This window comes from Coptis chinensis, chromosome 5, assembly GCF_015680905.1.
Source record: "Coptis chinensis isolate HL-2020 chromosome 5, ASM1568090v1, whole genome shotgun sequence".
Taxonomy (NCBI): Eukaryota; Viridiplantae; Streptophyta; class Magnoliopsida; order Ranunculales; family Ranunculaceae; genus Coptis; species Coptis chinensis.
In genome coordinates this window covers 79590805-79616514 of record NC_141460.1, presented here as the reverse complement: position 1 = coordinate 79616514, position 25710 = coordinate 79590805, and the positions used below count along the sequence as shown (strand labels likewise).

The following is a 25710-nucleotide window of genomic DNA, read 5'->3' as shown; positions in this document are numbered from 1 at the left end:
CTTCATTTCATCAAGCAAGCTCCATTTAGATTGTCTTGTAACCTTGTTGTAATAGTACCTGGAAGTATCAACATATTAAAACCACGGATTTTTATGAATACAATAGGCTAAAGCACAATCCAAACCGTCACTTTAAGATGCTTCTATATTTTCTTCTTTTTCTTTTTTCTTTTTTCTTTTTTCGGCGGAGAAAAGGAAGATGATAGAACATGACAAAATGGGAATTACATTCTAGCTTACCAAACCGGAAGAAAATTTATACATCTTATCTATTTTTAGACCAAAAATGAAAGATGGAATATCACTCACCTTCTTCCATCTGGAGAAGTAACTTCCTTCCAGTCAGTGGATGCATCTGCCCTCTGTCCAAACAACATAACCAAATAAGTAGAAATTATCATGCAAGATAAAGTCCACCACTATTAGTTCAAAACTTGAACCATCATTGACTTTCGTATCATCTTGTAGGAGTATATAAATGAATTGGAGAAGGAAGAATGTAACAAGACAAAAATCAACTACCGCAAAGAGAAAGAAATAATAAGCAAACACCAAACTCAGATCTCTAGTGCATTTTCTACTAAAGGAGTCATAATAACTACTAAAATATTAGTACGTCTATTGTCTACAGCAGTTAAAGCAACAAATATTACAACATTCAGTCTCATTACTAATATCTATTCCGAGAAGGAAGTTAAGACTGTGATTGCCTCTCTTCATTAAATTTTTTAAAGCATACACAATGATACCTGAATACTTAACATGGTTTGTCTACCCTAATGAATCAATGATGCCTTACAAGGGGTAGAAGGGTATATTTTTGCTAACTGTTAGGCAGACAGTGATCCGCCTGGCTCTCATCAAAATTCTTTCCCAAGTATTATATAACCCATTTTTTATTTTTCTACCCCAAATTGCCATCTCTAGGCTTGACTCCAACACAATGAACTTCTTGTGGGATGATTCAGAGGACAATGTAGGGAGTGTGGGGCTTTGTTCGTCTCTAGATATAAACTTAGTTAACATACTGTTAATAGTAGAAAATGGCTTAGGAACAGTCTATATTAGATTGTAATTTCCTCTGATTAGTTCCTATCCCCAGATCTATCACTTTTTGAAAACAAAACAGAACATACAAACAAACCGATCCTCTAAAATATTCAAATAAAATTAAATAAACGATTCCCAAATCAGTAAAATACTATTTAGTACAACCTGTGACATCTTTAGAATGGCTTCTCAACTCCTTGATGATTGAAGGTGGCTGGGAGACACTGCAAACTGTCAAGGTTCCGTCAGATGCACCATATGCAAGTAAATCCGAACTCATGCGCCCAAACTTCAAGACCGCCTTTGAAAAAAATAACACCATATTAGTTTGCATTGTTTGAAACAATAACTTGCCCATCACATATGATCAAGCCTTAAGAAAAATCAACAATGAAAGAATTAACAGTTTCCAAATCAATCAGAAAAGCACCTAAAGATTTATAGGTGTCAAAAATACAGTGCATTCCCACAAAATGCATTCAATATCAAGTCTGACAGATGGTATAGATGAAACATAACTAAAAATTATTAATAATAAAAATTAAATAAATAAAATACTAAATCAATAAAAAAAAAACATGCCAACAATGTATGAGAAAATGTCCATCCAAATATACCTAATATAGGATCATAAAACCTCTCAATGAGAGGAATTATACTGCATTTTCTTGAACCATTGTGACCAACAAGTGCCACAATTTTTTTTAGCAGGCACAGTCAAGTAAAACCCATTTAAGATGGGAATTTTAGGACGAGAGAGATATAAAAACTCAAGTGTAGATGAGAACATTAAAAGCAAAAGGCCAGCGAGACTTCCAACTCACTCGACATATCTTTTAATATTATTTGCACAAGACATTTTCTGACCACTCATTATATTCTCAACTAGATCTTGCACACATTTATAAACAAAAAAAAAAGGACACCTAAAATGGAAAATAAAAGGTCAGATCATATGAAATGTTTATAAGAAAATAAGGAAAATTTCACAGCTACTCCATCAAGATATAATAACAATGTACTAAAGAGTCACTCATGTAGATGAATAATTTTCTTTTACTCACAAGGATTTCTAAATGCTTGAGGAGAGATTTTATATTATATTTTTCTTGTTATTTTTAACTTTGTCATTATTTTTTTTTCGACTTTTAATTTTCTTGATAACACAGAGACAAACATGCAACCAACTTGAAGTATATGAATGACTAATTCTAGTAAATATGGTCTTGACATTCAAGAGGTAGAAGTTAAGGTTGAGAAAGAATCGCTGCTGTACTTTTGTGTTACCCTTTTCCCCCTATGTGAGAAACTTATTCACCCGTTTATGTTATTAAACATGAGTGGCTGAGAATCCTATGCACCGATACACCCCGCGCACCATAGCTTTTCTATTGGTATATAATAGAATACTTTGTTTTGAATGAAAAGACTCTACTAGTACTGAAGCTATTCTATGAGACGAAGTTTTAAAGTAATACACTGCTAACATTTGTCTATAAAATGCAAAGAGCTCAGAGCTAAAGTTGGAGTGTGGAACAAAGTGTGGAACCACCATATTCATCACAAATATGCTTTTACTACCTAGAAGTATAAAAATCAGACAAAACATGCAAATTTTGCTGCTAAAAGCATAAGTGTCATTGTGTCAAAATAGCATTGAGCTGAGATGTCCTTGTTGCCAACAAGATATGGAGCCTCTTATGGGAATGTAAATTTGCTAATAAAATATGGGATGGCTATTGAAATGGTTCAAGAATCTGGCAATACTTCACCAATTTCAACGAGGCTATATATCCTGAACTAAACAAACGAGTCTATTCACTTAACAACTATGAAAAACAGTTGTCTTCCATTCCATTCAATGGTGGTGCTATGGAAACGTAAGAATTCAATTATTTTTTCAGTAAGAAATTAAATGTTCAATTGAGTTTTGCCAGAGAATGATTTAATCTCTGCTAATGAGTAGAGTTTTCCTAGTTAAGGGGCATTCCTACAACTTGCTTATACACCGAGTTATAAGTCAAAGCTTGAGTGATATTAGGACAACTAGTAGAGCACCTATGCTCACAAATACTATCGGTGACCTCCAATCCACTGATAGGTTAAGTTTAAACTTTGACGACATATTGAGAAAAATTATTGAATTATTGGTTAAGGTATATATCAGTTTAAGATTATAATGTAATTTCATATTGGTTATCCAAACAAAAATTAAAAAGATAGTAAACTCGTTCAAGCATCTTAAACATTCAAAGAAGATGATCCTTGTAATATAACCTATTACAAATCCATACTTAAACACAACAGAAACCACCAACAGGCATTTCGAATGCGGTTTCTCTACATCAGTGCAAAGCACATTAAATAAGCTTGATCAATAATAATTACAAATCAACTCACTAACATATCCTCTATTATCTTATATTCTTTTTTTTCGGTGTGCATACACTCATTTGTTAAAGATTTTCCAAATATTCATTATTTTTATTTAACTATGCATCAAATAATCGCATTCTAAATAGTCAAAATTTTGAATAATTAATCAAATTAATACTGAGTAGCCACACCAATTAAAAAAAAAAATGAAATCAACTAACCTGAAGAAACACTAAATCACTAAATACTCCATAGTTCTTCCAACCATCCAATAATTCTACCATCTAAAGAAGAAGAGGAAGAAGAAATTTCTGCATTACTTTACCAGACGCGAATCAAAGATAAAATTCCCACTATAACTTTGTTATTCTCCTTGTATGATTTTCTGAAGTCATTCTGCGTTAAGAAATGGCAAAGTTTTGGAAGTGGGACGTGGAGTATATCTAATTCCTTTTTTTTTCGCTAATAATAATCTGGAGTGATATACCTTTTTTCCCCCTTCAATGGATTCCTAAACAACCGGTTGTAAGTGGTAAAATGAGTGGCCCAAAAACGTGCGTAGCAAAACATTTCGCGCATTGAAGAAGCCCTCTTTTAAAATACGTATTGGAATTTGCAAGAAGCCCAAGAACCAAACTAGGTTGATGATTTATACTAGTATCGAGTTAGAGGAGCCGACTAACATTTATCTCCCCTTAATCCTGTTCAACTCGGAATACTAGTATACTGCTATCTAGTGGGGGTTCGGAGAGGGAGAGTGGAGAGGGGAGAGAGAGAGATTGAGAGAGTGTGGAGAGAGAGAGAGGGAGAGGAACGAAGAGGAGAGATGAGGAATGAGGAGCCATCGGCTTTGCTATGCAGAACGTTCGGCTTTGCTCACTTGATTATATTTGGCTAAAGTAATAAGACTCAGCTGGCGCCGCGACCGATTAAAAAGTTTTGCATGCCAGATCTCATGAAATCCCTAAAATACCCCTACATTTGGCCAAACATACCCGATTTTGCATAACCTTTTAGGAAAGTAAGTAGAAGTGTAGAACCAACATGCCCCTTCTGCCCATATTGTGACTACACATCCATGGAAGAACAAGTCCCACCTCAAGATTTTGGCAAGATGAAATATGGGTACCCCTCTTCTTCTGTTTTTTGTCCTTTATAAAATTTGTAGAAGTGGGTTTTGATTTTTGGTTGATGGGGGTTTTTTTTTTTCTTTTTTCTTTTTGTAGATGTGAGCATTATAAAAGAAGATGTAAGATACGAGCTCCTTGTTGCAACAAAATCTTCCGTTGTCGACATTGTCACAATGAAGCCACGATAATTTTAATACTATTATTAATGATGTTTTAACTATACTTCATGTTTTGTGTATGCTTCATTTGGATATTTGATTGTATTAGAGTATGCTGGACAACCCTAAGGACATACATGACATAGTAAGGACTGATGTTACCCAGGTGAGTTCTGTTTTTTCTTCATTGTTCTAAGTGTTTGAATAAACTTCTTAAGCTGTTGTAGTGTTAAGTTGTATAGAGCCATGTGTGTATGAGCTAGTATTTACTGTATAGAGATGTGTATTACATCTTCTTCCATGTTTGAAAATAAGAACGTAGGATTGTGGGACAGTAGGAGAAGTTTCACTGGTTCAGAAAGGTCAAAGGTGGTTTGTGTATCCGAAAAGGTCCTAAGAACAAGATTGTTTCTTAGTAGGCTAGATGACGCTGAATTTACACTAATTAAACAATGAGCAAACTATGATTATTGAGAGACCTACCCTAATGCGAAAGCGGGTAGACTGGACGTGTGTGGGGCAGACTGTGTTCTTCTGAAATAGTTGTCACATACTTTTGTTGCTTTAGTATTACACTTATCATTTTTCATCTGGCCTTTTCGAAATCTAGAAAGAATCAAACAATCTCCTCATGACAATCAGAAATAGTCTAAAAAATGTCAACCAATAGTGGAGAGAACACAAATGAGGAAATGTTCATGACTTCCTGGACTGAATAGGTTTAACCTAGTTATATTTTTATACACATTGAAAAAAGATGTGGTTGGTTAGTTAATTTATCTACATTTTATCATGAGAATAAGGTCTAACAATAGTTTGGTGGAATTCTAGAATGAGTGGAGAGACTCTTTCTGAGACTTTGTGCTTACATGTTGTGTCCCAATTGCTAGAGTTAGTCAGTTGTTCGTAATTCAGAAGCTCTTTAAATTTATTGTTTGTTATATTGACTTGTGAATTGTGATGAAGTTTAATTGATGAAAGTTTTTTTCAGGTCATCTGCTCAGTTTGTGACACCGAGCAGCAGGTGCTTATTGAGATCTGAGTAATTTGCCTCTTCATCTGTTTGTTCTATGATGTCTAAAGTTGATTTTCTAAAGCTCCTCTCATTTCCAGGTTGCTCATATTTGTACAAAGTGCGGTGTTTATATGGGGGAGTATTTCTGCAGAGTGTGCAAGTTCTATGATGATGAGGTACTCTGCCTAGCAACCTGCCATCCTTTTTTCTTTTAAGAATTTGACTTTGACCGTAACCTGGTTTGGTTATATTTGATTCTGACTATAGCGGTTCCTCTCTCATTACAGACTGCAAAAGGACAGTTTCATTGCAATGGGTGTGGGATTTGCAGGTTAGCCGAACAGTGACTTGTTGATTTGTTGCTTTTATATAGTTAATAGCCTGGCCTGATTTTTGGAACCTCTATCAGAGTCGGGGGTCGCGAGAATTTCTTTCATTGCGAGAAGTGTGGTATGAGCTCTGTACACTGAAAAATAAGCAAATCTTCTTGTTCTTTTGTTTGAAACATGTTTTAAGCATCTTATTTTGTTGAATAGCTTAATATGATTTATCTGTCACCACATGCTATGGTGAATTGATATCTCAAACTACCATATAGGAGAGAGTCAAAATAGCATTTACTTACAGAATTGGTTAAGTTGCTGATAGAGCGATAGAGTTTAAGGGGAGCTCCTGTTGCTTAAAGTAGGTAGTGGCCGACTTAGGATTGTACGAAATCGTTTATAATATGCATAGTTCTTATGCTTTGTCGTGGTTCATAAGCTCCAAACCACTCTTCGGATTGGGATTTCTTTTCCTCTTCCCCTGATTAATGTTTTGTATGAGTACACAGGATCTTGCTACGCAACCAGTTTGCAGGATAACCATTCGTGCGTGGAGAATTCTATGCAGAATCACTGCCCTATCTGTTACGAGGTTCTAGTGTACTTTTGTTCACACCCATCCCATTGGCTTCTTCCTTTTTTCTTTTGGGTTCTTTGTTCTGTTTTGTATTGTTTTGTTTTCTTTCCTTCCGAAATCCTAACGACTCGTCCATATATCACAGTATCTTTTTGACTCATTGAAAGCGGCAAGTGTTATGAAGTGTGGTCACACCATTCATATGGATTGTTTTAAAGAGATGGGGAAGCACAATCAGTGAGCTTTCCCTTTTGCATTCGAAATAAGTTTGACTTTTATTATTTATTTTTGAGAATGAGCCTGATTGTGATTCATTCCCCAGGTATTCTTGCCCCATATGCTCCAAATCAATCTTTGACATGTCTAGCTCTTGGAGGAGAATGGATGAGGAGGTATAAAACTTTCTCTTGATTGTTACATGGGAAAGGGATACATGTTAATTGCCAAAGTATTTGCATGCAGTGGAAACTAGGGAAGTTTGTCCGAGACAAGCTAGGTTTCTAGAACTCGTGGCTTATATGCCTTAACAGAAACTAGATTTCGTTCTCAATAACTACATATATAGATAGTCATGTTGATTTCAAGAAACGGATATGATTTTATAGAACTAGTTTTCCCTGAACTTTGTAATACCGTAGAAAACAAAACTTATATCTTCTAGGTCTTGCTACTCTCTGTTAACGCTGCACTACCGAGTTTTCTATTTGCCCATTGTATATATAACAAGGGCTACAGACCTCATGTTTGGTGGTAAAATGTCCGTGTGAAATTTGCTATGTTATATTTATTATTGATTCTAATCCTTGATTACCCTCATAAATGTGAGCATGTCAATTGTTGCTTAAATTGTTTGTGTATATTGCATGTCTCTAGCTTATATGTGTTGCTATAATTCAATTGTGAACTTTTATGAAATTCCATTAACTTGGTGGTTAATTTCCATTCCTAATTGTTTGTATTAGGTATGCTTGATTCCTTTTCAATATTATCTTGTTTCTACAATTGGTGGAACCAAGATTCAGATGAAAAGTCCTTCAGATCGAGAGTACCACTTCATCTTAATGATCGCCAGATGAATCATTGAGTTGAAAATTTTAAGATATATTCTCCATGTCTTTTTGACCTGTAGAAAGCACATGATTAAGTTTTAGGGAGTTCATTTGTTGGTTATATTGAAAGAAATGTCTCCCAAATGATGATGCTAATATAGGGTATGAATGATAGAGTTAACCTTGTGTAAGAACAAATCGGGTGGTAGAGCATAGGCTTCCCAAAAGATCAACACTGAAACCTTGATTGTTTCCTTCGGTGATAATCAATGGCCAAAACATCCAATAGAGCAATTCTGGAGTGCCGTATCAGCAATGATTTGTCAAACCTCCCTAAAGTCATAAATGAGTGACATAATACACAAGAAACAAAAATAGGAAAGTTTAATCATTTTTTTAATCCGTAGGAACGTTTATTAATGAAAATCAAATTATCATAGAAGACATAGGAAAGCTAGAATGTTGGATTCCAAGGGATTTAGAGTCTCTGGAGCTTGACTTTGCATAAAGCACAGTTATGTAATTATACAAATTGATAAGTTGGCCTCTTCTTTCTTCTTCATTGTCATATTAAAAAAATGCAAGTCTGGTTTCTTGTTTGAGATATATGGTTTACTTACACTGATCTTACTTAATCTGTCAGGTTGAAGCAACTATCATGCCTGAGGAGTACCGCGATAAAAAGGTGCTTTCATCCTTGTGATTTCAAATTATAGGAAAGCTATATTTATGACACCTCATCCCCATGTTAAGGAAAAAGGTTCTATTAATTCTATAAATAATAATAAGCGTTAGATATGACTTGCCATCAATACTTAGTAAACACAGAATTTTTTCATATTTATGTTTTTGTGACACTGAAAACTCTTGTTAAATAAAGTGTAGTCTTCTGTACTAAGGAAGGCTTGCTTTTGTTCAAGATACTGCCTCCTAGCCATTCACAAAAACTTTTCATCTGAGTTGAACTTGTTTAGGATTTTTTTATCAAGTAATTCCTGCTCATGCATCTCGTCTTTGCAGAAGTTATTCAATTGACTTATTGCTATGTACCCCACTACGTACATCGCCAATTAGATAGAGTCTAGTGACTGCATTTTTTTCCTACTGTTATACAACAAACTTGACAACATTTATAGATGTCCCTGAAGTGGTTTATAGGAAAACAGGTGCTAACCACATGGTTAGGAGTATCACGCACCAGTGCATGTCATATGGTGGTTCTACGTCTTGCAGCATCTCAATTAAAGTGTCTTTGTCAAGCTCTACATCAAATTAATGATTTCCTCTTAATAAACATGCCTCGTCATATGATGCAGGTCTGGATCCTCTGTAATGATTGCAACGCCACCTCTGAAGTCTTGTTTCACATATTGGGGCTAAAATGCAATCCCTGCGGATCTTACAATACCCGGCAAACTGCTGGGACCAGTATCTCCTCGGTAACTGATCCATGACATCCACTCCTGAAAATCTGAAAGCATTGGAGTGCACAAGTGCTATTCATTCATTTTGCTAGATAGGTGTTTCTTTGTAAAGCCTAATAGAAATATGGGATCCCAATTTTAGTCCATCAGGGATCAAGCCTAATCATTCCTCTTTTAATTCATTCCGGACCATTGAGTTCTATTAACGTAGGGCCGTGGCAAATTTCGACTTGAATATCATTGAAACCTTGAATATGTTACTCATCCCATCGTATGATATAATCGATATTTTGAAACAAACATATTGTTCATTTTAGATGGGGGGTGGGGGAGGGAATGGGAATTGGTGATGGTGTAATCTATGAATGTTGTTATCTGTGGTGATCAACTGCATACATAGCTGCATGCCAGTATGCAAGTTCACAGCGTGTTTGCATGTAACAGTTTCTTGTATATCACTATATCCACCAAGATCCATATAATTGGTAATCTTTGGAAAGTGTCAGTATAACTATGCCATAAGTGACTAGCTTTTTAGTCTTTTACCCGCCTTTATGAGTCTTGGAGTTGTACCTAAAGCAGGTTTGGGTCAAAAGACGTGTAATTAACACTAAACCATCGTTCCAAAGATTTATTACCTTCAAAACGGTTCTCAGTTTTTTTGGTTGCTACTTGTAGAGTCTTTGGAAGTCATAATGATGAGGTGTTACTGTCTTTCCAATAAAACTGAAAGACCTAAAATTGAAAGAAATTACTTTAGAAACGGAAGTTAATCCAGGGTAGTTGCTCATGCTGGTAACTCGGTACTTATTATTTAACCTTTTTAAAGTTGAATCTTCCCTAGATGCATCTATTCCCTATTGATAAACTGATATGGCCATAGGGGTGTTGCCGAAACCTTACCTTGCACAAGTGTTACCATTTCCTAGCAATTGCTGGGCAACCATCATCGCGTCACGCCTAACAGCAATGGAAAGCTATAGGCAAGACAATGCCATCTTTATTAAGTTAGCAAAACAATACATCTTTATTAAAATAAGTAAGATGTTAAGCAGAAAAAGTCTTCAACTAGACCTGATAATTAAAAATAGAGTATAAATGGCGTATAGATAAGCTTGACAATAAATATTCAACCAAGTTTAATTTGGTTAGGTGATACAGAACTCTTTCAGACTTACATTGCAGGGCAGATCAAGAAGAAAGAAAGATGGCAAATGGTTGCATCAAGGGAAAGCTAGATGTATCCAAGTACTCTTCTCCTGTTCCAGTGATCGACTTGTACATAGCTGCAGGCTCTTAGGTATGTTTGTTATTCATGCTTGGTGATATTATAGCCGCAGTCCGTCACAAGAAGGGCTGGATACCATGCCGGCTTTTCTCACTTAACTCAGTTGCTTTAACCCTGCTTTCTATATGCGCAAAACTTCCAGTGGTCTTAACAATGCCCATGCCAAAGACCAACTTTCAAAGCTCACTGGAACTGCTTTCATATGTATTTCAATTGGTTTCCTCAATCCTTCAATAGGAGACAACAGAGGATCCGAATGTTTGATGAACGTGGCTGCCTTAAGCATCTTGGTAATAACTATCATGTTCAATGACCTCATTAGATGCAAAAAATTACAATTAAAAATGGTAAAGTTGTTTTCAATTAAAACAAACACATTTATATGAGAATGCAAAGAAGAAGGTACGGAGTCTTTGAAGATAAGGGCAATAGGAGGTTGTAACAAGTTATTTTTGATGTAGTTGGGAGGTGGGGGATGCAAAACATGTTTTTTAGAGTAATGACAAACTTGTAATAATTCTTTGTTTTTGGAGTCTGCCCAACACAAAATGGAAGGTGCCCATAGCGATTACCATAAAGAAACAAGATAAAACTAAATTTTTTAAGCACCCCGATGAACTTGTTAGTAGATACTAAATGAACACACAACTAGCTACATACTAATTGAAGTTAATAAGACACCCCGATGAACTTGTTAGTAGATACTAAATGAACACACAAGTACACAACTAGCTACATACTAATTGAAGTTAATAGACATCTTTGCGATTGCCATAAAAAATTTCAAACTATTTCACTTTTTCAACAAAATATTACATTAAACGGGTAAAAATATACATCAAGACAAAAAAATACTTTTGCTCATTTTTCTGTGAAAAGATTAAAAAATGTAAAAACAAAAAAGGGAGCCACAGAAATATGGCCATCAGAAAACCATTTACCTACATGAAACACGAGAGATTGAATAGAAGCCCGCCCATACAAAGAACAAGAAATCCCCATATGTTATCTCCTTAATCAGTCAAGCAAATCAACCATGGTTTTCCTCCTTGGAAACCTTTGTGGCAACCTTAAACATATAGAATCCCGAATCTCGATCGGTAAATGAGTGGTTACAAACACAATTCTCCCCTTATTTCTATGCTCCGAGATGATGTACTCGAGCAATCTCGTCCCGTTAGCATCTAATGCAACTGATGGCTCATCAAGCAACCAAATAGGACGGTCAATGGCAAGTAGTCTTGCAAGCTGAAGCCGCTTTCTTTGCCCCATTGAGAGCATCCTTGCCTTTTCGTTAATTAGTCGACCGAGTCCCATGAGCTCTAATGAGTCCCTGGCTTTTCCAGACTTGCCTTCAAGGAGCTCAAACCATTGGACGTTGTTGAGCTTGTCCTTGATGGCATCTTTAAGAGAGAGCCAATTGAGTTGAAGCTTGTACTGTTGGAAGACTCCTGATTGAGTTATGTCGTGGCCATTCCAAAGGATCTCACCTGCCGAAGGTCGTGAGAATCCTGCCAACATGCGTAGGAAGGTGGATTTGCCGGCACCATTGGCACCTGTTAGTACAAGGGCACTTCCGTCATGGACGGAGACATTGATGTTTCTGAGGATTGTTTGAGCATTTCTCATGCAAGAAACATTGTTAAGAAGGAGGCGAGGAAGTGGTGCCTTGCGCAAGGACATTCTTCCCTATTATATCTGAAGCAAACTAGCAAAACTGAAGTTAGGCCATGAAAGAAGAAGACCTTTTGAATTCACAAATTGAAACAACTCGCAGAGCTCCAAGTCATCTCATTAAGTGTGAAATCACTCTTACACGAACCACTTCAACAGAGCATCATAACATCATAACAAATCAACATCCAGTTAAAAATCAACCAAAGTGATAGTGATTTGAGAAACCGAAGGAGGACTATAACAGTAATACCGGGAGGTGGGGGCCAAAAAGCCGAACTGCAGTTAATTCGGTGCATAAAAATTAAGAGAAGTGAGCCTTTTCTCCAGCATGCTATTGTGTCAACACCCTTACGAAAATGTGATGCTAAAAGAGAATCCTAAGTCCTAACGACAACATGAGGAGAAAATTCTAAATAACTAACTTAGAGTTACTACCTCAAAAACACAATCCTCTATAAAGAAAGCATGCAAATTATTAATCTTGTCAAATTTCACATAGATCTATAAGACAGTAAATCCACCAAATGGCAATTTATATGTTGATTAAAATAGAATAATAATACTATAATAGAAAGAGAAGACGAGAGAAACAGTAAAAATGGATTCTATTAAATACAAGTTTTGTCTGAATCAACACGTTTCATCCTATATGCAAAACTTGGTAAACTAAACCATCCACATACTACTGATTGGAGCACTTTTGATCTTGTTTCCCTTTTGAGAAGCAACACCTTAAGAGAATTTCACTGCGGCACCCACGGTAAAATGCACATGGCACTCATTTCCAACTGTGACAATACAACTATGTGACACGCCGCCCCGAACCTACATAGCTTAAAACCATCTAGATAATCGTGGAAACACATGTGTGGACTAGCTCTTGGTGAAGCTGAAGACACCACCATACCTAAAATGTTAAGCTTTCGTTTATAGTGATCATTTTACTGAAATCCCAAGCAACATGAGGGACTGAGTCCCCAACCAATTTTAAGGTGATAATTGCATTATTACATGTATGTGTATACTTGAACACTCATAACTCTGAAACAACACATACTGATAGAGTCCACAATGCAAACCATAGTTTTGTAAATTTGTTATATATGTGTACGGAAGGGCTTATAATATCTTACAGGTAGAATTCGTGGCCATGTTTGTCTATAGCAGTTGTAACAGTAAACAATCTAAGTGGTAGTAATAAAATTTAAACAAACTTAGTTCTGCAATCAACATGGATATATAACAACAATTCATTTATCGCTTACCAGAATTTACAGTTGCTATCAACAATTCAAACAATTCTACACTCTTGACTTCAGAGAGAGTTTCCTGCATACAATGATAAGTTGTGTGAGGCATTTTGTCAAATAGGTCGCTCACCAAACTTGACTACAAACAAGATAAAACTAAATTTTTTAAGCACCCTGATGAACTTGTTAGTAGATACTAAATGAACACACAACTAGCTACATACTAATTGAAGTTAATAAGGCACCCCGATGAACTTGTTAGTAGATACTAGGGTGTGGAGAAGCCTCCTGACTATGCATCTTTCTTTTGGAAAGGGATACATAGGGTGTTCAATCTGATTAGTGGAGGGTTGGTATGGAATATCAACAATGGGAATACCACCTCAGTTATGAGGGATCCATGGTTAATTAGCAATGGTAAACCAAGGACCCTCCATGAATTGGGGGTGGTGAATCCTCAGCTTCAGGACATGCATGTGGCTGACTTGTTCAAGGAGAATGGCTCTGGTTGGGATCCAACCAAACTAGACACTCTTTTTTACTCTTTTATGTCACAAAAAATCCAAGAAGTTCTTATTAGACCTACTGGGGCTGGTAAGGATAAGATGGTTTGGTGTGAGGATAGGACTGGTATTTTAATTGTGAAATCAGTGTATACATATCTTCATAAACATGAGTGGGAAAGACAATCTTCCAGTTTCAATTCCAGTACTATCAAGATAATATGGAAATCTAAGTTGCCCGCTAATACTCAAATGTTTTGTGGAAGTCAGATATGAGTGCTCTGCCTATGGGGGATAGGCTGGTAGGAAGGAAGATACCAGGGGGCCTCTCTTGCCCCTTCTGCTTCAAAACTCTGGAAACTGACCTGCATTTGTTCTTTGAATATGATTGGTCTAAAATTGTTTGGTATGCATCTGAGCAAGGTTTAAGAGTGGATGATCCTGGGAAGGGGTCTATCAAAGAGTGGGTGAGCAAGTTTATGAAGTAGTGTCAAAGTGCTGATGAGGAGAAGGCACAAGCAAGAATTTTGGCATGCTGCCTCCTCAACAACCTTTGGAAAACTAGGAATGAGTTGAAGTTTGAGGGAAGGCATCAGAATAGGGAGAGGGTGATTAGGAGAAGTAACATGGATGCTATGAGATGTATTCAGGCTTATGCTAAAGAGAGTTCTGAGCTATCTAGCCTTGATGCAGATTTACATTACAATAATATTTTTAATAGCATACATAGTGATTGTGTTATTATCAGGTTTGATGCTGCTTTCTCACAAGGGACAGGATGGGCGGCAGCTGGATGCATAGCATGGGATGATGTAGGTAGCATAGTGGGTATAGCGACCAGGAGGTACAAAGCCAGAACTGCTGAAGAAGTAGAAATGGTAGCGGTAGAGGTTTCTGTGATTTTGGCCATCTCAGCTGGATGGAAAGAAGTCAGATTTGAAGGGGATTGCTCAGAGGTGATCAGAGTCTTGTCTAGCCACACATGTTTATGGGCCTTGGAAAGCTTGAGAGCTTCAATAAACAATCTGTTGTTGTCGTTCAATTCTAGTAGTTTTAATTGGGTAAGTAGGGAGTTGAATGGGGATGCTCATGAGTTGGCATGATGGGCTCACCATCAACTGAACATGAGTTATCTTCCAAAGTGTATCCTGGAACTGAATCTAGTACCTATGGTTTTATAATTTCGTAATATATGGGTGATGTTTATCGAAAAAAAAAAACCAAATTTTCTTGAAAACTCCATGCTGACTAGGATTCCCAGTAACAAAGTTTGCACCCCCATCCAATGTTGTTTCGTTAGGATTCTTTTTCCTCCATCTCAAGACTTTTCATTTTCCCTCCATCTAGTTATTAATTTGACTCTTTAAAACAAAATAACAAGAAAAAATAAACATTTGGCTCCCGGTAAAATTTTCTCGAGCAAACATCATTTAATCTCAATATTACTAAACACCCCAGACGAAAAATCTAGGCTAGTTTTTTTTTAATTTGCATTCCCTTTTTGTTCATAATATGGATGAGTGTATTATGTTCATTTATTTTCTTGAACTTTCATCTCTATTCTACTTAAATAATTAAGATTCAAAAACACGCAACATTTGTTTTTACCGATGGCAAAAGTACTGGGTGATTTTACAAATCAAGATTGAGGGGAGGGGAGAAACTGAAGGGAATGAAGTTGATAAAAACAACTAAACTAACGTAGAACTCAGAGTTGAGAAGCCTGCAATGAAAATATTGTTTAGCTTTGTTAAGGACCTCATTGAATTTTATGCAAGATATGGAAAAGAGATGAGATTTGGTATTTGTAAAAGAAGCAGTTCGGAAGATGATAATGGGGTTTGTTTGCATGAAGGAAAGGCTCGACACATATCACAAAGTTTAGTTAATATGTGTCTAGTATCAAAAACAGATAGCAAAGCTAGAATTACATGAGCTCTTCGCCTTGATGAACAGTGAACAATAACCTATGTAATACTTGGAGTGTTGGACATAAACATGGACGGGAGTGTAAACTTTGTTAGTAGAAATCTTAGTCAGCATGGAGTTTTCAGGAAAATTGGGTAACACATGAGTTGGTGTTTATTTGTTGGTACAACTGTTGGTACGTATAGTATTACTCGTACTATAACCAGCCTAGTGCCTTATGTTGTACCAATTTGTTTAGCTGACAAATGACACACGCACATGGCTGTACTACTGGTTGGGTGGTACTAATTTGAGCAACAATGTAATCCGAAGGGGATTTTCCAATTGTTAGTTTCTGAATGTAAACTTACAATGATAAAAAAAGTAAAAAACAATCAGACAGATTCAGAACAAAAAATATAATGTACGTATGATGGAAATCATCTCTTGGAATGAGAGAAAATCTGTTGGGTCCCCAAATCTGAAACTAGATTTTGTACTTCAGGTTTTTCGGACAGTTTCACAATGAAAAGCTAGAAACTACAATCCCAGAGTCCAGCTAATCCCAATAGAACAAACTAAAGTTCTAAAGAACGAGATTCTTTCGAGGTCCACAATAACCCCATGAGCGCAATGGGGCATTTTAAACATGAACAAATAAATAACACGAGATGTCCACCATTTGTCATGCCCTTAAGTTTCAAATGATCTTATTCTTTGTACTTCCTTGAAGCTGCTGATCCTTCTGAAGCCATAGGTTCACTAGAATTGAATCAAAGATGATCTACACCAGTGAACATTGTAAATCATGGGGTAAACTCCGTTCTTTTAGTTAAATCACAAATAACAAGTTGATGGAAACGGGGAACCACCTGGTTTATATGAGCAGCCACACAAGGAAGAACTAGCAACCCTGATTCACCCATAGCAACATGAAGCTGTTCCACAACTGCAACCATTACAGGCAAAGTTTTCTGCAAGACATGTTCATATACGAAGGTTTAAAAATCAAACAAGAACTTTCTTGCAGACTAGTGAACATATATGGTATGGAGGGAGATGGAATCATGTTTAATAAAGCCCAGCGAAAAAGGCATTTCTAATCTAAAAGAGTTGATGTGATATGATGATAATGATAATGATATACTACCATATGTTTATACTTTCAGACGATAATAATCAACTAATTCAAAAGTTAAAACATCTCAACTAAACTAAAGAGGCAAGGATATCTTGGCATTCATCTTTGAAGAGTGAACTTTCTGCTATCTAATGTTTCTCCCAGATAGGGCTCATTTCTTAAGATTTACAACAAACATTCTGTACTCTATTTCCAGACGCATTTGTTCTCTATTATAATTAGGTTTAACACAAACAAACACATTACCAGGGTCCACTATTCTAAAATTCGGGATATTTTATATATACTAGCCTCTTTGTACGTGTCTCCGCCACGTTAACAATCTCTGATTTTATTATATTTTTCATTAATTTATGGACATGAAACTACCACTTTACCATGCCGGCTTTTCTCACTTAACTCTGTTGCTTTAACCCTGCTTTCTATATGCGCAAAACTTCCAGTGGACTTAACAATGCCCATGCCCAGTGCCAAAGACCAACTTTCAAAGCTCACTGGAACTGCTTTCATATGTATTTCAATTGGTTTCCTCAATCCTTCAATAGGAGACAACAGAGGATCCGAATGGTTGACGAACGTGGCTGCCTTAAGCATCTTGGTAATAACTATCATGGTCAATATCTGTATGCAGATATCCACCGGCCTGATATATCTCTATATTAATAAGCATATCACAATCGTGTGTATTATGGTTGTATTGCTTTGGAGCCAGTGGTACTCTGCTACAAGCTACGAGTATCAATAACCTAAAGGAGCTGTCGCTCGATTTCAATAAGAATCTCTTTACCAAGGGGAACTTTCCCTTGGTAAAAAACTATGCAGAATAATATATACCTCAAAGCATAGTCTCTATAGGTTATTTTATAACAACAGAAAACCAGAAAACCTTCTGTTGAGCCTAATGAAAATCTCATTACCAAGGTGGAAGGAAGTACCTTAGAATGATTGAAAGTAAGTTATATATATGGTTTTGACTCCCATCCTCAGCTTAGCATATGTAGGGATCCCTGCTATACTATTGGTGTTGGGAGATTTCACTAGAAAGTCACACCTCAATCTAGCTACTTTCTATCCCAAATTATTTCAACTTGGAGCTCACACCAAAGAAATCACCCACCCAAGACTTTGGTAGTTATCACAACAAACTCAAACAAGCAAAGCCACTAATTTATCATCACTCATAACAAGCAAACAATAAATAAGGAAGTAAATATGCAAAGAGACACAAAGATTTAGGTGGTTCGGTAAATGTTACCTACATCCACACAAAAGACGAGTTTTCTTTATAGCAAAGATTGGAAAGTTTACAAGAGATATCAAGAATCAAGAACAAGAGGCCTCACTCAAACCCTAGCTCAATAGAGCTCCCACAATACCCAAGAAATGAATCTCTCAAAGTTATCTCAAAATTCTAATCTATTTACTTTATAACTCTAAAGGTTACTGGTGAGATACCGGAGCTTCATTCGCTCGACGGTTCCACAGCCCAACAATTGGTACTTGAACAAATATGATAACAAAGAGCAGATGGTACAAGAGTTCAAACATCTGATTGGGGCAAGAGAAAAGCATTTGGATGAATGGATGGTGTGGAAAGCATTAAAGGACATCAACAGATGGACTGAGGTAGGCAAAACTGAACCTCCAGTATCTCTGTCTCAAGTTCTCTGAGAAAAGCATTTAGTGATTTTTTTTTTAAAAGAGTGACTGCAAAAAATTGAAAATGGGGACAAGTTACTGGCGACAGGAAGTAACTTAACATAACTTATTCCTGTTCTAGTGCACCTAACTATTACCTAGAATAGTATGTAATGGTTGATGGATAATTCTTATCTCATCTACGTAAGAAATAACTTCCTTTTGTAGTAAGAAATACCAGCTACACGACGGGGAAGAGAAAGTTTTAACCTGCTCTTTATATACATCATGGAAGGTACGACTCATACTAATCTTTCATGGAGTGAGTTGTTCCATAAATCTTCTTCAACAAATACTACAGCTTTACAAAGCTTTACTCCAAGCTACAACAATGGAATTGCTCAGGCTCCAAGGGACATCATAGAAGAAGGCATAGAAGAGTGGAAGAATGTTCTTGTAGGCTATTTTATGGATAAAAGGATGGCATTTCCGTGATGTGAAGAATATTCGACTAAGAAATGGAAACTAAAAGGTACAATGGAGATTACTACGCATGAGACCACGTTCTTTATGACGCGTTTGCATTAGAAGAAGATAAACCGATGGTACTAGAAGGAGGACCTCGGCAAGATTTTCGTTATCGTCTTGGTGCGTTGAGGTAGAGACTCTTCGCAGCGAGATTCAAACCATACCTATATGGGTTAAGTTGTCTAATGTTCCAAAGGAGTTATGGACTTTCAAAGGTCTTTCCTTTCTTGCAAGCCTGGTGGGAGGACCACAAAGTGTATGGATGATGCCACATCAAAGAAAAAAAGGTTAGACTTTCAAAGGTATGTGTCACGATTTCAAGCTCATTTGACTACCCTTCATTTGTACCGGTTGATGTGGGTAATAGAGTGGTGAAAATAGGTATTGAGTACCCTTTGAAACCACCGGTTTGTGAAATATGTAACAGATTTGGTCATAAAGCAAGTAGATGTGTGAGAGAAGATGAAGAACAATGGCAGCAAAGAGTGGTACAAAATGAGGGTGGACAGAGGAATATAGCTCAGACTTTAGCACCAGAAATGCAGCCATCATGCTCTCGCTCACCGGTAGCTCAGATAAGCAATGCTAATCAATTCTTTGTGGATCTTACACCACAGAATATTGAACTTGTTGCTAGAAATGTACCGAGCACAGCTACTGGGATTGTTAGAAATCATGTATTGGCGATTGAGGGATCAGGTGAGAGGGAAGTTGACATTGTCAATACACCAGGGAGACATACTAATAATAGACCTTTGTTGGTTACTCCGGGCACCAACAATATACACTCTAATGTGTTAAATGGGTTGTTAGGGGATAGAACTAACAACTCTCATGTGAGTGCACCTTCAAACAGGGTAGATCCAGCAACATTTGTACAAGCAGCAGGTGCTACTACATCGATGGTGGGAACTGATCCGAATAATGTTGTTAGCGGACAGACCTCAGCAGTTGGAGGATGGGAAAGTGTGACTAGGAGTAAATGTAATATTTAACTCTCCTATTGTGTCTTCCTCTATCAGAAATCTCACGAGACGGGAAGACCAAGAGTCTAATGGTCAGTGTCGTCTGTGTCCAAGTAATGGCACTGGTCCAATAATGCCTAATGTAGAGGGAGTGGTTACTGATGAACAGTTGGGCGAGCAACGAGAGAATTATGATAATGGTAGAAATATGTTTCTCACTCTAGCTGGTGTGGAAGGGGACTTGGAGGATAACCTATCGGAGCCAGAGCAGGAACTTTTCAAGGATCAAGAATCGCTTGGGAAGTATCCTCTACTATGTCTGGTGCTACCACAAGATCACGAGCACAATCTCAGTCTCAGGGCCAGAGCCAGAGCCAGAGTCAAAGTTCTCAGTCTAGTGGTCAGAAATCTCAAGGAAAGGGCGGTCACAAGGCCAAGGGGTCAGGGAACAAGAAGAAAAGATATAATAGATGATAGGTCTTAGTAGTTGGAATATTAGAGGTATTAATGAGAAGAATAAAGCTGAACAAGTGAACAAGTTCAGAATTGAAAATAAACTTGCGTTTTTGGGATTGCTAGAAACTAAGGTGAAGATGGACAAGTTTGATGTCATATCACAGATGTGTTGTCCTTCATGGGAGTTCCTTAACAATTACTCCAGCGATTGTTATGGTCGAATATGGTTGAGTTGGAATACTAGTTTGCTTAAAGTTCAAAAACTGGTAGAAAGTTCTCAGTTTATTCATTGCAGAGTTACTATGTTGCCTGTACAACACGAGTTCCTGCTGACGGTGATATATGCTAGTAATAACAGATCAGAGAGGCTAGTCTTATGGGAGGAATTAGTATGCATGGGAAGAAGTATTAAAGAACCATGGTGTGTTATGGGAGACTTTAATAATGTTTTGCTTTCGTCTGAGAGAGTGGGAGGTGAATTAGTTCACCCTAGAGAAACAACTCCTTTTGTCAACTGTTTAAACAATACTGGTCTGTATGATCACAAGGCCTCAGGGTGTTTTTTCACATGGTCTAGCTTTGGAGATGCTCAAACCAGAAAATACACAAAGATAGACAGATGTTTGGTTAATGCAGATTGGTCAGTGGAATTTCAGAACTCGTCGGTCGAGTTCCTTACTCAGGGAATATCTGACCACTCACCTGTAGTCTTGTCATTCTCAGATGGAGTTAGATGTAAGCCTCCTTTTAGATTCTCAGAATTACCGGTTAGCAATACCGAGTTTCCCCGCTACATTGAGTGAAGCCCGGAATATTGAAGTGTGGCAATCCGTCGTTCATGTTTGTCAAGAAGTTTAGAAATCTTAAGCAATTGCTTAAGAGGTGGCCCAAGATAAGCTCCACAGATTTTCAAAAGAACACGAAAAGGGCTAGAAAGCGACTTGATTCTATCTGAGAAACTTCTCCAACAAACGCCGTTTGATGTGAATCTCTGCTGTAAAGAAAAAGAAGCTAGGGCTCAATTGTGTTTCCTTATGCAGATTGAGGAAGAGGAACTCAGGCAGAAATCCAACACAGAGTGGTTAACTTATGGAGACAAAGGGAACTCCTTCTTTCACAATGCTCTAAAAGAGAAGAAGAACAGGAATAGCATTTGGGTAGTTAAGGATGCCCAAGGGAATAGAAGAGAGGGGCAAGTACAAGTCTCTGAAGCCTTTGTCTCTTACTACACTGACCTTCTAGGTAAGGAGGAGCAATACTCTTGCCCTAGCCAGATTCTTGAAGATATAGTGCTGAAGGAACTGGATCAAGGTCAAGCACAAGCGCTTTCTCTAGAAATCTCAAGTGAAGAGATCAAGCTAGCCTTATTTTCTATGGGGGAGAGTAAGGCCCCTGGACCTGATGGCTTCAATGCATTCTTCTTTAAGAAGAGCTGGGATCTTATAGGGGAAGATTTTATTCATGCAGTGAAATATATTTTCGCGAGTAGTACTATGCATAGAGGTATAAATGCAACTCACCTGTGTTTAATTCCGAAATGCTTAGCTCCTGCATCAGTTGAACAATTTAGGCCTATTGCATGTTGTAATACTATGTATAAATGTGTAGCAAAGGTACTAACAAACAGGTTAAAGCTGTACCTGCCTGAGCTGATAACCGCAACTCAAGCTGCTTTTGTTCCAGGAAGGAAGATTCAAGACAATTTGCTCCTTGCACATGAACTTATGAGAGGATATAATAGAAAGCATGGAACAAAGAGATGTGCCATTAAGCTGGACATAAAGAAAGCTTACGACTCAGTTAACTGGAAGGCTTTGGAGTTGATTCTACATAGATTCAGATTTCCTCTTGTATTCATTAATTGGTTGAAGATGTGCTATTCCTCTCCATCTTACTCTTTATTGATTAATGGATCCTCTGAAGGTTTTTTTGCTGGTAAAAAGGGGCTTCGTCAAGGTGATCCAGTATCCCCTTTCTTGTTTGTGTTGGTGATGGAGGTGTTAAGTGGATTGCTTCAGAAGGGGTTGGTTACAAAGTCTTTATCTGCCCACTCAAAATGCAAGAAGCTTGGTCTAACTCACTTGAGCTTCGCAGATGATGTGATTGTTTACTGTAAAGGTGAGGTAGATTCGGTGGAAGCTATTAAAGACATCCTTGATTCTTTTGCTCGAGCAACAGGTCTTCATCTAAGTAACTCTAAAACAACTCTACTCTCGGGTAGTATGAGTTCTATAGAGAGTAATGAGCTGGCTGCAGTCATGGATGTGGCATTGGCTATCCCTCCAGTTACATATTTGGGGCTCCCTCTTACCTCTTCTAGATTGGGGGTTAAAGAATGTCTTCCGCTGATTGAAAGAATGACTGGTAGAATAGAAGACTGGAAAAATAGATGTTTGTCAAAGGCAGGAAGACTAGAACTTATCAAATCTGTTCTTACGTCTTTCCAAGTGTATTGGGCGCGGTCTTTTGTCCTTCCTAAACAGGTCCTTGATAAGGTAGCAAAGATTTGTAATAGGTTCTTATGGGCAGGTCCGGACATGAACATAAAATGCACCATCACGAAGTCATGATGTCGAGGTACTCTAAAGAACAAGGTGGGTTAGGTATTGTTGACCCGAGAACATGGAACTCTGCTTCTTACTGTGGATTGATTTATAGGATTACTGCAAAGGACCAATCTATTTGGGTGGAGTGGACATGGAGGCAGCAGATTAAAGACAAATTCTTCTGGACAATGAAAGTGTCAAGTGACTGCTCTTGGGTGTGGAGGGGTATCTTGCAACACAGAAAAATGGCTAGGAAATATATCAAGTATGTTATAGCAAACGGAGAGGATACCTGGTTCTGGCATGATCCGTGGCTAACAGAGGTACCTTTGTGGCTTCAACCTTCTGTTAGAAACCTCTTTGACTTTCCAATAGATACAAAGGTTAGTCATGTTATATCTGAGGGGAGGTGGAATGATAGAATCAGGAACATAGAGGATGAGGATTTGAGAAAGAAGATTCTACAAGTCCAAATCAATAACTTTGTTGAAAGGGATAGAGTTGTTTGGACCCCTCATCCACAGAGACTATACATCCAAGTCTCCGCGTGACATGGCTATGAGAAAGATTAGGGGAGGAGGTTAAATGGTATAAGATTGTTTGGGGGAAGTTGGTGGTTCCTAAACACTCTTTTACTATGTGGCAATTATTTGTGGGTTCACTACCAACTCAGGATAGATTAATAAGGAAGAAGGTGTTGAGCCATTCGAGTTGTTGCCTGTGTGAATGCTCAGCTGAATATTCGAAACACCTCTATTTTGATTGCCCGTTTTCTAAGGAGGTGTGGAGCAAGGTTAAGAAAGTAATAGGAATGGGTGGATGTGTTAAGGACTCGACCACTGAATGGTATGGTATCTTCCGGAAATGCAGGATGAACACCACAAAGAGCGAAGTGTGGAGAACCTTTGTGGCAGCTACAATACATGAGATCTGGGCAGAAAGAGGAAGGCGGAGAATGAAGCAGATGAAGTATACAACTCAGGAACTTTGTAACAAGATTGTTAATGATATGCAGCTGTATCTTCAGAGGAGGTTAGTAGAGGCTAAAGACTCTATTGAATTGAGAGTGCTAATGTCAAGGTTGAACATTGAAGTGAGATTCGAGTCTAAGCATGCTACATGGATCAAATGGCTCAATCCAGCAGAAGACGTGATTATGTTGAACACTGATGGAGCAGTAGGTGAGTACAATGGCTTTGGGGGGGTGTTCAGGGATTGGCAAGGTAATGTAGAAATGGCGTTTACTGGTTCATCCCAGAGTAAATCAGTGATTGGCCAAGAACTGCGAGCTATAGTGGAAGGTTTGAAGGCAGCCATTGATAGAGGGTACAAGAAAATTACTGTGTGTTCTGACTCACTCAGAGCAGTCAACATTTTGAATGGGAAGGAAAGAGCACCATGGTACTGTGACAATATTGTTGCGTCCTTTGCAGTGTTTAGAAACCGATTTGAGGAGCTAGATGTAAACCATATTTGCAGGGAAGGTAATCAGGTGGCGGACTACCTTTCTAAATTATGTAAGACTTGGGATGAAAGTATCTCTTTCTTTCTGCCACCATTAGATAGCAGAGCTACAGCTCTGGTAGAGATGGATAGGGTGGGAACCATGTACTTGAGAAGGTAATCAATACAGGTTGAGGTCTGCCAAAACCTCTAACTTCTTCAAAAAAAAAAAAAAAAAAAGTTCTTTCAAGAAAAAGTCCTTCTCAACAGTTACATTCCATGCAACTCAAAGATCTTGTTTATCCTAACGAAGAGGGCATTGAAGTGTCTTCTCTTTCAATGGCGCTGCTTGTACGAATTGCGACGTTTTCCATACCAAATAAGCTAACCAAACATCTAGAACAAACTTTTGGTGAAGCTTATGAAATCATTGATTATATAGAAACTAGAATCAACTCTAGAAGCCTAAAAAACTGAAGGAAATGAAAGCTAACAAAAGCTGTGTTGATAGGAAATGGTTTCCATTCTCTTCCCAAAATTTCTGAAAGATATGTTACTCTTTCGGATTCAATAGGGCATGCCAAGCCTACTGATTTTGTATGGAAAGAAGTTAGCGCTATCCAGACTTAATCCATCGACAACGATACAAAACTGTTGAGGATCTATATGATTATGTGGAGCAAATATTTGTTGACATGTTGCATTTATTTCTAACCTGAATTACCAAATGCTATATTCAAAGATATAACTGAGAGCCCTGCCGAAGAGTTTGTTCAGAGAGTAGGATTTGCCTTGAAACTGCTTTCTAAGATTGAATCGTTAGAGAGTCAAGTTCAGTGGTCATTTCTTATAGGATGCAATATTTCGAGTTTGATAATCCCTGTGGTTCCTGCCTCGTCAATTTACGGGTGATGGCCGTCCCCATGATTTGTCCTGTCATCCCTCCCTCTACGGTGATGTAATTGTTCAAGTTGAATAAACAGAAAGAGCATGCATGTCTTTACCGAGTGTTTATAAGGCTTATGACTTTATGAGACTTTTTTATTTTTATTTTTTCTTGAATGCAATGCAAAGTACTAAAACTCTTTCATATGATTTAAATATGAAACATTAGTATTAACTTACAAATGTCTAGGCATTTTGAGTTAAAACCCCACGCCCATGAATGGGCAGGTTTTGAACTTGGATTTTGGGTGACGTAAGTGGGTACAGTGGTCGACATGTGGTTAGTGGTGGGCGTTACACTTGCAAAGCTACTCAAAAAC

General features: G+C 37.6%; 2 protein-coding genes, 3 long non-coding RNA genes and 1 pseudogene across 7 annotated transcripts; 2 read left to right on the top strand and 4 right to left on the bottom strand.

Moving 5' to 3' along the window:
• LOC147499133 (uncharacterized) lies at nucleotides 1-1350 on the bottom strand. The gene is made up of 3 exons (XR_015194420.1): nucleotides 1216-1350; nucleotides 310-362; nucleotides 1-58 (listed from the first exon to the last, which is right to left on the bottom strand). It is a non-coding gene; the product is annotated as an uncharacterized LOC147499133 (long non-coding RNA).
• A 3154-nt stretch (nucleotides 1351-4504) lies between these two features.
• LOC147499132 (zinc finger (C3HC4-type RING finger) family protein) lies at nucleotides 4505-7027 on the top strand. Its single transcript, XM_086563425.1, has 10 exons — nucleotides 4505-4551; nucleotides 4653-4734; nucleotides 4824-4880; nucleotides 5706-5738; nucleotides 5828-5905; nucleotides 6017-6060; nucleotides 6139-6179; nucleotides 6562-6644; nucleotides 6775-6866; nucleotides 6952-7027. The coding sequence occupies exons 1-10, from the start codon at nucleotides 4505-4507 to the stop codon at nucleotides 7025-7027; spliced, it is 633 nt and encodes a 210-aa protein (XP_086419551.1).
• A 1982-nt stretch (nucleotides 7028-9009) lies between these two features.
• Nucleotides 9010-10603, bottom strand: LOC147499131 (uncharacterized). The gene is made up of 3 exons (XR_015194419.1): nucleotides 10281-10603; nucleotides 10006-10079; nucleotides 9010-9149 (listed from the first exon to the last, which is right to left on the bottom strand). It is a non-coding gene; the product is annotated as an uncharacterized LOC147499131 (long non-coding RNA).
• A 598-nt stretch (nucleotides 10604-11201) lies between these two features.
• Nucleotides 11202-13456, bottom strand: LOC147499130 (ABC transporter I family member 1 pseudogene; annotated as a pseudogene). Of its 2 annotated transcripts, none has more exons than XR_015194417.1 (2): nucleotides 13333-13456; nucleotides 11202-12088 (listed from the first exon to the last, which is right to left on the bottom strand). The product of XR_015194417.1 is annotated as an ABC transporter I family member 1 pseudogene, transcript variant X1 (transcript). The 2 variants fall into 2 exon arrangements; XR_015194418.1 differs by having other exon boundaries at nucleotides 11202-12098; nucleotides 13333-13402.
• Nucleotides 13457-16130: 2674 nt separating this feature from the next.
• Nucleotides 16131-17113, bottom strand: LOC147499129 (uncharacterized). The gene is made up of 2 exons (XR_015194416.1): nucleotides 16601-17113; nucleotides 16131-16512 (listed from the first exon to the last, which is right to left on the bottom strand). It is a non-coding gene; the product is annotated as an uncharacterized LOC147499129 (long non-coding RNA).
• Nucleotides 17114-23639: 6526 nt separating this feature from the next.
• Nucleotides 23640-24626, top strand: LOC147499128 (uncharacterized). Its single transcript, XM_086563424.1, has one exon. The coding sequence runs from the start codon at nucleotides 23640-23642 to the stop codon at nucleotides 24624-24626; it is 987 nt and encodes a 328-aa protein (XP_086419550.1).
• Nucleotides 24627-25710: the final 1084 nt, after the last annotated feature.

What these genes read in the sequence shown, in the direction of transcription:
- LOC147499132 (XM_086563425.1), top strand. Translation starts at nt 4,505, where the DNA reads ATGGAAGAACAAGTCCCACCTCAAGATTTTGGCAAGATGAAATATGG. An exon ending in TTTGTGACACCGAGCAGCAG is followed by an intron (nt 5,739 to 5,827) that starts GTGCTTATTGAG and finishes TCTCATTTCCAG; the next exon opens with GTTGCTCATATTTGTACAAA. An exon ending in ACTGCCCTATCTGTTACGAG is followed by an intron (nt 6,645 to 6,774) that starts GTTCTAGTGTAC and finishes CATATATCACAG; the next exon opens with TATCTTTTTGACTCATTGAA.
- LOC147499128 (XM_086563424.1), top strand. Translation starts at nt 23,640, where the DNA reads ATGTGGCAATTATTTGTGGGTTCACTACCAACTCAGGATAGATTAATA.